The sequence below is a fragment of the Papio anubis genome, chromosome 1 (genome assembly GCF_008728515.1).
Source record: "Papio anubis isolate 15944 chromosome 1, Panubis1.0, whole genome shotgun sequence".
In the NCBI taxonomy this organism is placed as follows: Eukaryota; Metazoa; Chordata; class Mammalia; order Primates; family Cercopithecidae; genus Papio; species Papio anubis.
The window spans coordinates 33,788,600-33,803,589 of NC_044976.1; the positions used below are offsets into that span (position 1 = coordinate 33,788,600).

At 46.0% G+C, this 14,990-nt stretch overlaps 2 protein-coding genes across 2 annotated transcripts in view; one reads left to right on the top strand and one right to left on the bottom strand.

Moving 5' to 3' along the window:
* Positions 1-3,829, top strand: part of TFAP2E (transcription factor AP-2 epsilon) — a 30,717-nt gene extending 26,888 nt beyond the window's left edge. The window contains exon 7 of the mRNA XM_021935530.2: positions 2,900-3,829. Within this exon, the coding sequence (XP_021791222.2) occupies positions 2,900-3,182 (283 nt within the window). The 3' untranslated portion in view covers positions 3,183-3,829. The remainder of the gene's footprint in view (positions 1-2,899) is intronic.
* Positions 3,830-11,693: 7,864 nt separating this feature from the next.
* Positions 11,694-14,990, bottom strand: part of PSMB2 (proteasome 20S subunit beta 2) — a 39,354-nt gene continuing 36,057 nt past the window's right edge. The window contains exons 5-6 of the mRNA XM_003891577.3: positions 13,789-13,838; positions 11,694-11,929 (exon numbers count right to left, since the gene is read on the bottom strand). Coding sequence (XP_003891626.1) covers positions 11,822-11,929; positions 13,789-13,838 — 158 coding nt within the window. The 3' untranslated portion in view covers positions 11,694-11,821. The remainder of the gene's footprint in view (positions 11,930-13,788; positions 13,839-14,990) is intronic.

Genomic DNA, 14,990 nt, shown 5'->3' on the forward strand with positions numbered 1-14,990 from the left:
TCAGCCTCCCGAGTAGCTGGGACTACAGGCACCCGCCACCTCACCCGGCTAGTTTTTTGTATTTTTTAGTAGAGACGGGGTTTCACCGTGTTAGCCAGGATGGTCTCGATCTCCTGACCTCGTGATCCGCCCGTCTCGGCCTCCCAAAGTGCTGGGATTACAGGCTCGAGCCACCGCGCCTGGCCTGTTTTTGTTTTTTGAGATGGAGTTTCACTCTTGTTTCCCAGACTGGAGTGCAATGGTGCGATCTCAGCTCACTGCAACCTCCGCCTCCCGGGTTCAAGCAATTCTCCTGCCTTAGCCTCCTCAGTAGCTGGGATCATAGGCCCCTGCCACCAGGACCAGCTAATTTTTTGTATTTTAAGTAGAGACGGGGTTTCACCATGTTGGCCAGGCTGGTCTGGAACTCCTGGCCTCAGGTGATCCACCCGCCTTGGCCTCCCAAAGTTCTGGAATTACAGGCGTGAACCACCGTGCCTGGCCGCAAGATTTAGTTTTTCAGGCCAGGCAAGGTGGCTCACATCTGTAATCCCAGCACTTTGAGAGGCTGAGGCTGGCGGATTGCTTGAGCCCAGGAATTGGAGACTAGCCTGGGCAACATGGTGAAACCTGGTCTCTACTAAAAATACAACAATTGGCTAGGTGTGGTGGTGCACTCCTGTAGTCCCAGCTACTTGGGAGGCTGAGATGAGAGGATCACCTGAGCCTGGGAGGTCGAGACTGCAGTAAGCCATGATTGCATCAATGCACTCTAGCCTGCATGATATAGTGAGACACTGTCTCAAAAAAAAAAGGCGAAAGATTTAGTTCTTCCAAAAGAGTTCTTATCTTAGTCTATTTGGACTGCTATAACAAAATACCATAAACTGGGTGCTTATAAACAACAGAAATTTTTATTTATTTATTTATTTATTGAGACAGAATCTTGTTCTGTTGCCCAGGCTGGAGTGCAGTGGTGCAATCTCAGCCCACTGCAACTTCCGGCTCCTGGGTTCAAGCAATTCTCCTGCCTGAGCCTCCTGAGTAGCTGGGATCACAGGTGCCTACCGCCACATCTGGTTAATTTTTGTATTTTTAGTAGAGGTTTCACCATGTTGGCCAGACTGGTCTCGAACTCCTGACCTCAGGTGATCCACCCGCCTCAGGCTCCCTGAGTGCTTGGATTACAGGTGTGAGCCACTGCGTCCGGCCAGCAAGAGAAATTTATTTTTTGTAGTCCTGGAGGCTGGGAAATTCAAGGTCAAGGCAGATTCCGTGTTGGGTGAGGGCCTGCTTTCTGGCTCATAGACAGCACCTTGCTGTGTGGCCTCACATTGTAGAAGGGAGAATGGGTTTCTCTCTGACTTCTTTTATAATAAGGGCATTAATCCCATTCATGATGGCTCCACCTCCATGACCTAATCACCTCCTAAAGGCCTCACCTCCTAATACTATCACCTAGGGGGGTAGTATTTCAACATATGAATTCTGGGGAACGTAAGCATTCACACTTTGGCAGTCCCACTGCAAGAAAAGACAGAGAGAGGAGGGGGATAGAGAAAGAAAGAAAGAGAGAGAGGCTGGGTGCAGTGGCTTATGCCTGTAATCCCAGCACTTTGGGAAGCTGAGGTGATCAGATTGCTTGAGCCCAGGAGTTCAAGGCCAGCCTGGGCAACTTGGCAAAACCCCATCTGCACTAAAAATATTAGCCAGGAGTGATTGTGCGCACCTGTAGTCCCAGCTACTCAGGAGGCTGAGGTTGAGACTGCAGTGAGCTGGGATCGTGCCACTGCACTCCAGCCTGGGTGACAGAGCAAGACCTTATCTCAAAAAAATTTAAAAAAAAGAAAAGAGAGAGAGAAATCTGAGAACTACCAATTGGTAGGCTAAAGTTCAGACTCTTTTGAGGGCCCCACAGTCTGGCCCACACAAACTCCACCCACTCCTGGCAACCCTGTCCTCACATCCTTGGGTTTGCCTGTTTCCAGCTTGGAACATCCAGTCCTCCCACCTAATGCAGTCCTTCAAACTGACAACTCCACCGTCCTGCCTTTGAGGCTTTCCTCAAGTCCCCAAGGCAGAAGAGGAAGCACAGACTCCTGGGACTGCCAAATGGAGAGACCTCTGAGGCTGCTCATACTGTCACTGGAGAAACATACCTAGGGTGGGGCTCACGTGCTCACTAATCAGCTCACTCATCAAGCACTTCGTGGGCCTCAGTCCTGTGTAAGATACTGGCTGGCTTTCATGGTGACACGAAGATGAATGATGAGTGATCCTCTTGCCCGAGCCACACACAGGATGCACAAAGGAATGAATAATGAATGGCTGCAAACTAGAGCTAGGTTCAGATCCCAGCTTGGTCACCTTGACAGGTCATCCAACCTGTCTGAAACCAGTTTTCTTGTCCATATGATGGGGATAATAATAGTATAGACTTGTTTGTGAAGATTAAGTAAGATGATGCAGACAGTGTGCTTGGCACAGCATCCAGGCTTCAATTATATTCACTGCTAGTTATTATTTCCGGCAGATTCTGGATTGTTTCCTAATAGCTTCAAAGACAAAGTTCTGTGAAGCATTGGGTGTTTGGGGTGGGAGGGGGAATCAAGGAAAGTTTCCTATATAAGGTAGTAAGTAGCTGAGCTGCACTTTGAATATGGGCCAGACATCCAAAAAAGAAAGATTATAGGGTAATCGACATGTGTTGTTTATTAGCTGTGTGATACTAGGCTAGTCACATGACTTCTCTGAACCTTAGTTACCTTTTCTGTGAAAAACAGTATGTTCATCATTTTGCAGACTGTTGGGAGGGTCAGCAATAGTGTGGCTAATGTCTGTAAAATGCCTAGCATGTAGTAGGTCCTTCTCTGGGCTCAGACTTTTGTCCTCCAACCTCTGGCCCTCCTTCTCCTACCAGGCAGATCTGCAAGGAGTTTGCAGACTTGATGGCTCAGGACCGCTCACCGCTGGGCAACAGCTGCCCGGCACTCATCCTGGAGCCCGGAGTGCAGAGCTGCTTGACACACTTTAGCCTCATCACCCATGGCTTCGGTGGGCCTGCCATCTGTGCTGCCCTCACTGCCTTCCAGAACTACTTGTTGGAGTCACTCAAGGGGCTGGACAAGATGTTTCTAAGCAGTGTGGGCAGTGGGCACGGTGAAACTAAGGCTTCGGAGAAAGATGCCAAGCATCGGAAATAACTGCTTCTCCCACCCCATCCCTAAGGGGCTCCCAGGCCCTGAAACAGGCACTTAGCTCCTGGGGGTGGGCCTGAAAGGACTGAAAGGTGGGATTAGAGTCAGGCCAGAAAGAGAACATTCATCCAGAGATCCCAGAGTTGGGGATCTGGCTTGGAGTAAGGGAGGGTGGCCTCTCTGTGGTGGTGTGTTGCTAAGTTAAGGGCCCAGGTATTTGTCTCATGTGTGCAATTTTCTGACCTTTGATGGTTGAGAAGGGTTTGAAGAGAAAATTGACATGAAAAGGTCTGGCTCATGGGGCAGAGCCCTTTCCATTAGGGTGCCTGGGTGGCCGTGGGTGCTTCTAGAGGCCAAAGCCTTTGTGTTTTTCACTGGTGGCAGGAGGGAAATTGATAAATCAGAGGTGCTACTGAGGAGTTGGTGCCCCTCATTCCAGAGTCTCCTACCCCCCGAAAAGGGGTGCTGGAAGGAGGAGGCCCCAGTGGACTCTTTGTACCCCTCCTACTCTTGGAAAGAAGTGGGCAGGAGGGGTCCTCAAGGAACAAAGAAGATAAAGCACAAATTGCAGAACTTGAATCCAGGCTGCTCATCACAGTCCTGTTGCTGTCTGTCCTATTTATTTATGTATGTTGTAATTAAATTTGAAATTTAAAAATGTCCAGTGCAACTTATTTATCCCAGTGAGTTGGGGATTCATTTCACTGTTTTCTGGCCATGCACTGATACGGCCAGCTGGACCAGAAGGGAGAGGGTGTTTTTGCTCACAAAGGGCTGTGGGTGGGTTGGGAGGGAAGAAAGGTGTGTCAGGTGCCCTGTGGTTGTCGCTGGGATCTTGTATTTGTGGTTCTTTTGCCCCTGCAGTTGATGTACCTCCCCATCTCCCCATCTCTCATTCTCTTAATAAAACCTTTCATTGGATATGAAGCCCTCCCTGTCCTCCTTTAGCCCAGGCCTGGATTTGCCTCCAAAGAGGGCAATGTCACTGGGGAGAGGAAGGGCCTGGGAATTGGGCAGAGGGTAGGGTGGGAAGGGGCCCCTAAGGGGATGGAGGGGACTGGGGGCCCCTCTGTGTGAGAGGAGGTACAGATGTTGGTCTATCTGACATGTCAGTGTGGCTGTTAGTTGCTGTGTCTGTGTGTGTGTGTCAAGTGAATACTGTATGTGTATTCCTGGGACTTGGTGGGCTGGTGGGTGCATCTGTCGGTTTGGCTATTGGGGGTACAGATTTGTTACCATGCCCGTTGGTGGTGATGTGTATGTGTCAGTGGGAATGCTGGTGACTGTGTGTGTCTGTCAGGCCAAAGCTCATCCAACTCTCGTTCTGAGGATTTCACTCTTCAATCATCTTTTGTGTCCTGTATCGTCAGTGTCTCAATCTCTACGGGATCATTACTGGATCACCCCCCAGAGTACAAATGTTCTAGGATCTCTTACCTTACAAAACAAATCCTTTCTCCATTTCTCTATTTCCTTTGCCGTTAAAGTTCTTGAAAGATTGCTACACCTCTACCTCCATTTCTTCACCTCCAATTTCCTCTTCGATCTGCTTTTTTCCCGACCAGTCTGCTGACGTCCACTCAGCATGGTCATCACAACGTCAAATCTGAAGGCCTTTTTTTCTGGATTTAACAGCAGCAGTCAGTGGATACGGCTGACCACTTGCTCTTTTCTGCAACTCTGTTTCCTCTGTGGCTCCTAACTTCTGGTTTCCTGTGACCTCACTGGTCCCAATTCTGTCTTCTTAGCTGGCTACTTCTCTACTTGACCTCTAAATGTTGGCTTTCCTCAGGTCCCTCTCTATCTATACTGTCTCCTTAGATTGGTCTCATTCAATCCCATGTCTTTCAATATCTAAATACTGCCAATTCCTGAATGTTTATCTTCAGCCCAGGCTGCTGCCTGAACTCCAGACTTAGAGGTACAACTGTCTGCCTCATGTCTGCCAGTTTGGCTAATAGGCATCTCAAACTCATGTCCAAAATAGAGCGCATGACTCAAGTACTCAAATCGTGACCTCTTCCAGAACATCCCATCACAGTAGATGGTACCACCTTCTACCCAGCTGCTCAAGCCAGAAACTGGGGAGTCCTATTTGGTTCTTTCTCTATACTCAATCCTTCAAAAAGACCTATGGATTCTGAGTCCATCTTCTTTCTTCTCTGCCAACACCCTGGTTCTCTGGACTACTACAGTAGTCTCCCAACCGGTCTATTTTCTCTGGTACACCTTCAAAGTCAGGTCCAGCAATGATCTGACTTTGCCTCATTCTCCAGCCTCATCTTAAACTACTCTCTTCATCACTCACTTTGCTCCAGCCACATTGGTTTCCTCTCTGTTCCTCAAACTACCACTTTGTTTTATGCCCCAGGGCCATTGCATTCACATTGTTTGCCTGGATTGCTGTCCCCTTGTCTTTTCAAGTGTGCTGTCAGGGAGATGTTGGGGTGCTTTGTGAGTGAAGATTGTGCTAGAAACATAGGGTCTAGGCATCATCTCTCAGGATAAGGGTCCAAAGATGTGACTTCTTTTCCCAAGAAGCTGCAGTGCCTCAACGCACCCGTAAGTGTCCAGTGAAAGCTGGACACAGTGGGGCCTCCTCTGGGGGCCTGTCCCTCATGCTAAATGCATGGAGACCCTTGACACGTTTTAACCCTGGCCCTGCCACTCACTGGGTGTGCCACCCCGAGCTTCGGGTCCCCTGGTATGTACCCCCCCAGCAGGATGTTAGGTGGTGCTGATACCTCAAGGCAGTATCCAGATGTGGCACTGAAGAATTCTGAATCATGCGGGAGGAAGTTCTGCCTTTCTCCAGTCCCTTTCAATCAGTCCTTCTGGATACATCAAGAAGAAAGTCTCCATTTGGGGCTGGCATGACTTTAACACCTAATATTTGCTTTTCCTCATTTTAACAAAGAGGCTCAGTGCCTTTCCCGAGTATCCCTATCTGGGTTATGCATTCCTTTCTGCAGAAAGGAAGAGAAAGGAATGTGGGGGAAGGCTGAAGTATGCTCTGCTTTAACTGAAGCCTAGGGCCTGGCAAGAGACATCCTGCCTCTAAAATCATCTTAGACTATGGGAAGTTGAGGGGAATTAAATAAGATATACAGCACTTCTATATAATGCCTGGAATATAGTAACACATCAATAAAAGGTTATAAATACCCAGAAGAAATTAGTTTATCAAAAACTTTTCATGGGCTGGACAACTTTCCCTAAGGAAAGGACCATGTAGTCCTCAGTAAGTCCTATTTTATAAATAAGCAAGTTGTAGATCAAAGCAACTCGCCCAAAGTCGCTAAGCAAGTGATCACGCATGTGTGTGATCCGACCCTCCCTTCGTTTCCACTGCACCACATGGCCATCTACAGAAGGGTTCACAGGCAAGGGGAAGCAGGTCCTCCCAGGCCCTTGTGTCCCCAGGCTCTGCTAAGCCAGCATATGGTCAGGATAGTTAACAGTGCAGAGGAAGCAGTACAGTATGGACACTAAGTGGCCTAAGAAGCTTTTAATGAGGTCTCAGCATTTGATTCTTCCCATTAAGTTGTTTTTCTTTTCCCCACGGCAAAATAAATCACGTTTTAGCTTCTAACTGGCTTTAGCCCTAAGGAAAAGTAGATGACGATTAAAGTTTACACAGGGTCTCAGTGCAGTGGCTCACACCTGTAATCTCAGCACTTTGGGAGGCTGAGGCAGACAGATCATTTGAGGTCAGGAGTTCCAAGACCATCCTGGCCAACATGGTGAAACCCTGTCTCTACAAAAATACAAAAATTAGCTGGGTGTGGTGTCGCACGCCTGTAATCCCAGCTACTCGGGAGGCTGAGGCAGGAGAATTTCTTGAACCCAGGAGGCAGAGTCTACAGTGAGCCAAGATCATGCCATTGCACTCCAGCCTGGGTGACAAAGCGAGATTCTGTCTCAAAAAAAAAAATAAATAAATAATAATAATAATAAAATTAAATTAAAAAATAAAAAATAAAGATACACAGATTGTTTACATGTCTTCTTTTTTTTGCAAACAAGTAGTTGTGAATTAAATGGAGAGTGTTTAGACTGGGTAAGCATTCCAATTTGGAGTTTAAAGACTTTCCTACTTTCTCTTAAAGGATCATAGTATTCCAGAATAAATATGAAAAGTTATAGTATTCCAGAATAAATATGAAAAGTTCAGTCTTTGAAAACATTCCATCCCATGAAGGAAGGTAAGTGAAGGCAAGCTGCAGGTTTCTCCTCCCAAACACACTAACTCATAATTCACACACTGGAGTAATCAAGCAGTAGACATTTAGAGAGAACCCAAGAATGCGCGTCTTTCTCTTGCTCGGGCACTGCTGCTGCTTTTGTCAAAAGGCCGAGAGGAACAGAAATGAAAGGACTCTGGGCTCCAGGCAGGGCAGACCTAGCGTGGCTGCTCAGCTACCAACACCAAGCTCTTGGGCCATTTCAGTGGCCTCTTCCATCTCTCAAAGGTTCCTGCCTTCCCATCCCCTCTCTAGTAGGGCTGAGCTTCCCTACCCTGAGGCAAAACAGCTGCTCTCTTCTCCAACCTATCCCCCCTCCCACCCCAAGCCTGGGAAGGAATAATGTTTTTCTGTGTATTAATCACCTGAAAGCAGATGGGAGCTAATCAGAACTCCATTCTGAACAGTGTTTGGCCAGGAGTGTTAAAGAATGGGTATATTCCCAGTGTTTTTTAAACTTCAGGAAATTGATTTAGGACAAATTGATTTAGGACACAGCTGGCATTTTAAAAACTAAAATCCAGCGGAAGAAAACAGAAGTTACCAGACCACACTATGTCATGACTACACACACACACCCGCCTCTGTAAGAAAAATTCCACAAAGCAGTGCTTACCCTTCTTGTAGTAGGTATATATAGGTGTGAAGTCATGAGTGAACGACCAAGGCCATGTAAATTTAGTTGGAACACAGGCTTTATGAGGTGTAAAAGAGGGAAAGGAAAGTGGGGAGTTACGTTAGGAGAGGATTATGGAATACCTAGCATGTCAAACCAAAGAATTGGGCTTTAGTCTCTTAAGTCATGGAAAACCACCAGAAAGTTTTAAGGGCAGAGAGGAATGGGAATGGATGGTGAAACTAGTTTTTTAAAGTATGGAGAGAGACCTGGAGAGGGAAGAGATTAAAAGTAGAGTGAAGTTAGGAGGCTGTTAAATAGTCTAAGAAACGATACGGGGTGAACCAGAGTAATGGGGATGGAGATTTATAAAGATTTAGGCTGGGTGCAGTGGCTCACACCTGTAATCCCAGTGCTTTGGCAGACCAAGGTGGGAGGATCACTTGAGGCCAAGAGTTCAAGACCAGCCTAGGCAACATAGTGAGACCCTGTCTCTACAAAAAATTTTTACAAAATTAGCTGGGTGTGGTGGTGCACACCTCTAGTCCCAGCTAGTTGGGAGGTTGGGGTTAAGAGGTTCACTTGAGTCCAGGAGTTCAAGGCTGCAGTAAGCTATGATCGTGTTACTGCACTCCAGCCTGGGTGATGGAGCAAGACTCTGTCTCTGAAAAACAACAATAAAAATTGTAATAAAATTAAAAGATTTAGGATGTAGAAATGCCAGAACTTGGTGGCTATGTAGAGACAGCAGATAAAGAATGGCATAAAAATGATGCCCAGCTAAATGCAATGTTGCATCTTGGATTATATCCTAGAACAAAAGAAAATTAGTGGAAAAACTGGTAAAATCTGAATAAAGCCTGGAGCTTAGTAATACTAATACACCAAACAATGTTGGTTTCTCAGTTTTGACAAATATACCATGGTATATAGAAGTTGTTAACATTATAGAAACTGAATAACGGGTATAAGGACCCTGTATTATCTTTGCAATTTTTCTGTAAAACCAAATTTATTCCAAAATAAAACACTTATTAAAAATAAATGATGCCTGGGTTTCTGACTTGGGCACTTGGGAAACCAGGTGGCTCTAATTCTCTAAGACAGAATGTCATAGAGAAGGTTTGGAGAGGGGCAGATGGTAAGGCTCAGTTTAAGACATACTGAGTTCGATGTCCCTAAATCTAGAGGGTGAGCTATCTAGGAATGAGTTGATTTGGAGCTCAGGAAAGAGATCCGGGTTGGCAAAACAATACGGAGAGTCAGGATGGGTTTGCAGGCTGGCCTGAGATTGCCCTGGGGACACTTATATTCAAAGGCAGAGAACCGTATGTCATCCCTGGTGAGGCCTGAATGCAGAAAAACAAGTTTACCAATCATTATACACTTACTGAGCACTTACCACATGCCAGGCCCTGAACTAAATGTTTACCTATATTACCTCATGGAATTCTCCTATCTACCACATGGAATAGGTGCTATTTCAATCATTGTACAGATGGGAAAATCATGTAGCAGGAGAGCCTGGGCTTTAGTAGCAGAACTCCACTGGGTAGGGCATCAGAATCACCTGTGGCGCTATTTTTTTTTTTTTTTTTTTTTTTTTGAGACGGAGTCTCGCTCCATCGCCCAGGCTGGAGTGCAGTGGCGCAATCTCCACTCACTGCAAGCTCCGCCTCCCGGGTTCACGCCATTCTCCTGCCTCAGCCTCCTGAGTAGCTGGGACTACAGGCGCCCGCCACCTCGCCCGGCTAATTTTTTGTATTTTTTTTAGTAGAGACGGGGGTTTCACCGTGTTAGCCAGGATAGTCTCGATCTCCTGACCTCGTGATCTGCCCGCCTCGGCCTCCCAAAGTGCTGGGATTACAGGCTTGAGCCACCGTGCCCGGCCACCTGTGGCACTTTTAAAATAGATGCCTTACACCTAGGAATCTAGCTAAAAGCTTAAACCTATGCATATTCATGGTGGTGTTGGAGGTTGAATCAACTGTAGTGATGTGAATCATCTCTTTTCTCCCATTTACTCAACAATTAGCTTTCTTCTTATGGTATAAGGCATTTACCATTGGTGTATTAAACAGTGTAAAGACACCCAAATCTAATGTTAACCCAATACTTTAACATGAACGTTAGGATCAGTAGGTAGTATCTTAGATGACACATTTCATCACATACAAACCAAAAACCTATCTGTATATGGTATTAAGAGGAGCACAGAATTGGATAAAGTAGGGTTTATCCTAGTCTGAGACCAAATGGTTTTGGCATGTGGTTCCTAGACCGGCAGCATCAGTAGCAACTGGAAATGTGAGGTGAACATTCTGAAACACACATCTGGTTAAGAACCACTGGTTTAGTGACTTTAACCACAAAACATCTACATTGTTCCCTAAAGGTAGGCTAAGAGAAAAACGGGTATCTGGTTAACTGCCCATGATACATCAATCTAATGGAAAATTATGCAACTCTCAACAAGAAAAAGCATATCTATGTGTATTGATATAAAACAATTTCTAATATAGTGTTAAGTGAAATAAGCAATATGTAGAACATTAAAAATACTTTTTAGCCGGGCACAGTGGCCACGCCTGTAATCCCAGCACTGGGAAGCCAAGGCAGGCAGACTGCTTGAGCCCAGGAGTTCAAGACCAACCTGAATGACATGGTGAGACCCTGTCTCCATGAAAAACACAAAAACTAGCTGGGCATTGGTGGCGTACGCCTGTAATCCCAGCTACTCAGGAGGCTGAGATGGGAGGATCACTTGGCCCCAGGAGGCGGAGGTTATAGTGAGCCAAGATTACGCCACAGCACTCCAGCCTGGGCTAGAGTAAGACCCTGTCTCTAAATAAATAAATAAATCTAAAAAATTTAAAGGGGGCATGTGTCTGTATGTATGTACACATTACACAGTAAAAGAGTACCTCTTAAAAAACATAAGAAATTAGTAGCTGAAGTTTCCTCCCGGAAGGGAAGCCGGAAGCAGGTGATTGGATTATAGGGATGGGAGAAACATTTTTCTTTTTTTTTTTTTTGAGACGGAGTCTCGTTCTGTTGCCAGGCTGGAGTACAGTGGCACAATCTAGGCTTACTACAACCTCTGCCTCCCAAGTTCAAGCGATTCTCCTGCCTCAGCCTCCCCAGTAGCTGGGACTAGGGGCGTGCGCCACCACACCCGGCTAATTTTTGTATTTTTAGTAGAGACAGGGTTTTACCATGTTGGTCAGGATGGTCTTGTTCTCTTGACCTCATGATCCGCCCGCCTCGGCCTCCCAAAGTGCTGGGATTACAGGCATGAGCCACCACACCCAGCTATGGAAGAAATATTTTTCACTACATGTTTTTGTACTGTTTGCATGTTTTATTAAGTGCATATATTATTCATTCAGATTAATTAATTTAAAAAAATTTAAGTTTAAGGGCAAACATAACCACTACTTTAGAGAGAATGGAGATATTAGCAAGTAAAATATATGAAAGAGCTAGTTGGAAAGGAACCAAGAGTGGAGTAGAACGTGCGGCCATCAGCTGCTAAAGGGTGCTGGGTGTTAACGGAGGGCGGAGCACGGAGAAAAGTCAGACCTGGCAAAAAGATCAGTTTCCCTCCATATCTTTTCTGAGGTAATATTAGGTAAACTGAGACCCGGACCAGAGGGCTCAATTATATCCATAGTCATCTTTATTCTGAATTAACCATTTATCAAGAGTGCACCTGAAAAGAGTAGAAAAAAATAAAGGAGCCCATCAAAAAAAGTTCCCTGGCAAATGGGAGGCAGAGCATGATGTTAGGAGCCCTGTTTGGGGAAGGAAATGTTGTCCAGGTCATGGATGCCATTTTTGTCAATGATTCGAACACTGAAGGTTGGCAGATTCAGGATGAAGCGTTTCTGGAGCTGCAGAGAGACATGGAGGAAATCAGTCAACAAATAATTACTAACTATGTGCCAGGCTCTGTTCTAGACACTGGGGATACAAGCAAACAAAAATCCCTGCTTTTGTAGAACTGAAATTCTACTGGAGGCAGCTGGCAGTAGGGCACGAGTACTCTAGTGGTAGAGGGTACCAAACGGCAGCTGGAGGATCACTGAGAGGCAGGGAGGCTGAAATGGGAGATGCCGCTAAAAGCCTGTCTCTGGTCAGTCAGCTGATGAAAGAATGAGACAATCCAGTGTTCTGTTCCCCATAGTCTGTTACCCATCAGTCTGGTAAACACAGACGTCTCTCTTAAAATGTCTCAAGATAATAAGCTAACAAAACGTGATTGCCCTCAGAACAAAGCAGAGGCCAGGAGCAGTGGCTCAGGCCTGTAATTGGGAGGTTGAGGTGGGAGAATATCTTGAGCCCAGGAGTTCAAGATCAGCCTAGGCAACATAGCAAGACCCCATCTCTTAAAAACAAAATAATGAGGTGGGTGTGGTGGTGCCTGTCTGTAGTCTCAGCTACTTGGGAGGATCGCTTGAGTTCCAGAAGTCCAGGCTGCAGCGAGCTATGATGGTGCCACTGCACTCCACTCCAGCCTTGGTGACAAAGCGAGACCCCATTTAAAAAAAAAAAAAAAGGGGAGGGGGGAATGGGGTAGGCACTGTGGACTGAAACCAAAAGGCTTGTGTAAGAGGCAAACTGACATTACTCCCAATGCTTCTGCTCTTATCTTCCTACTCTCTTACTAAACCATGAGTTCAAGTTCATCCTTAAGCCACAGGAACAGTAAAAGAATGAAAAAACTAATGTGGCTGGCTTTTGACCTCCCCATCCTCCATCCATTCCCAAAGCCTTAGACTCTAAGGAGAAATATTAGAAAGGGTGTGTTCTGTAATCTTGGCCTCACAAACCAAAGTCTACTCTCACCTTCTGCCCAAAGCTTCCTAGTTGCTTTCTATGGCCTTCCTGAATTCTTAGGGAAGGCTTTCTCTCCAGATTACAAAGACTCATGCACTATTAAGGGAGCAGGCAGTATGGCAATTCCAGGTGGCACAAGAACAGAGCAGGTACAAAGTCTAGGGCAGGGCCAGGCGTGGTGGTGGCTCACGCCTGTAATTCCAGCGTTTTGGGAGGCTGAGGCAGGCGGATCACCTGAGGTCAGGAGTGGCCAACGTGGTGAAACTCTGTCGCTACTAAAAATACAAAAAATTAGCCGGGTATGGTGGTGGGCACCTGTAATCCTGCTACTCAGAAGGCTAAGGCAAGAGAATTCCTTGAACCCAGAGGCGGAGGTTGCAGTGAGCTGAAATCGTGCCACTGCACTCCAGCCTGGGCAACAAGAGCGAAACTCTGTACCAAATTAAAAAAAAGTTTAGGGCAGAAGTTCTTCAAGTACAGCCTCAGTACTTGATGCAAACCTGTACTTTGCTACCACCTGCAGCAAAATCACCTACAATTGCCAGTTAAAGCAGAGCTTCCCAGTTTGTACCTCAGAACAGTGGAATCAGAATTGAGGGTTGGGCAGAGATGGCAATCTGTTTTAACAAGTTTCCCAGGTGACACTTATACACACTACAATTTGAGAACCACTGGTTTGGATAAACCAGAAAGAATTAAATTATAAAGCTGACATTGAGGAGGTAATCTGTAAGAGAAAAATGAGCTTGCTACCCACACCAAACTCTATCCCTGGTAGCAACTTCACATCTGGTTAGTGGGTATGTATTACACCTTCTGGCAAAAATCAGAAAAAATATAACCGAGGAACAGGAACAACACTGGCAAACAGAGACACAAACATTCCTTTCAGGATCCCATGGGAACTACTCACCTCCTCCAGACATTTCCTAAGAAGCTCCACTGCCCTCTCACGTGAGATAGCTGGAAGAGAACACAGAGACCAAGCATTCCGGTGCCGTCATTAAATCCAACTCTCAGCAGCTTTTGATTAAGTTTCAAATCTTAATCAAAGCTGACTTCTTCAGGCCTGGGTGCCACACAAACGGCAGAGGCAAAAAATGCTTTGCCTTCTAGTCTGCAACCAACTTACTCCACATGCAGCTGGGGGTGCCCCAGACCCAGTGCTCCAGCAGCTACAAGCCATTGCAAATTGATTTGCTACACTGAGGGTAAGCATGAAGGAATTCTGCCTCCCCTGGCCAGGGCCCGCCTCTGAAGAAGTCCAGCAGCCTGTCTCTCTTTATCATAACCCACCCTTTTCACTCCCCCATAGTCCAGGGTTTAAATCAATTCCATCTGCCCTAGTCAGCTGCAAATCAGGGAAAGAGAGGACAGGGTCAGAATTTCAGCCTTGTTTTCCCAGCTGGGTCTCTGTTTAACAATGGGAAGAGAATTCATAGGATGGGGCTAAGACTTTGCCAAAACAGGAGCCAAAGGAACTGTCTGTGGGCATGGCAAACTGGGATGACATGTTATGCACTCGGGCTTCAGGGGTGGCTAGTGGTTATTTTGGTGGGCAAATCAGCTGAATTACTGACAGATGCCAAATCAAGAAAGTCACTGGGAGGCCAGGCTAATTCTTTTCAGGATGTGGCCTGGAGCTCTAGTGTGGCTAAGGTTGAGCGAGAGGGCAGCACCAAAGAATGAACATGCCAGATTCTTATGATACTGACAGTGAAGAATGGAATGTAAGGAGAGAAGTGGTTATCTGTGCTTCATCTATAGTCTGTAAAAGCTAAGAATTCCAAAGTACCCATTGCCCACAGAGGCTAAAGTTGAGGTTAGGATTGGGGTCAGAAGATGGAACTTAGCACAAAAACATCCCTGTGTCTGGGAAGTCCTAACCAGAGCACTTAGGCAAGAGGAGGAAATAAAGAGTACCCAAATTGGAAAGCAGGAAGTCAAATGTCCCCATTTGCAGGTGACATGATCTTCTATACAGAAAAACCTAAAGACCCTACCAGAAAACTCTTACATCTGATAAATGAATTCCATAAAGTTGCAGGATACAAAATTAATATACAAAAACCAGTGTTTCTATACACAAACTAGCTGAAAAAGAAATCAAGAAGG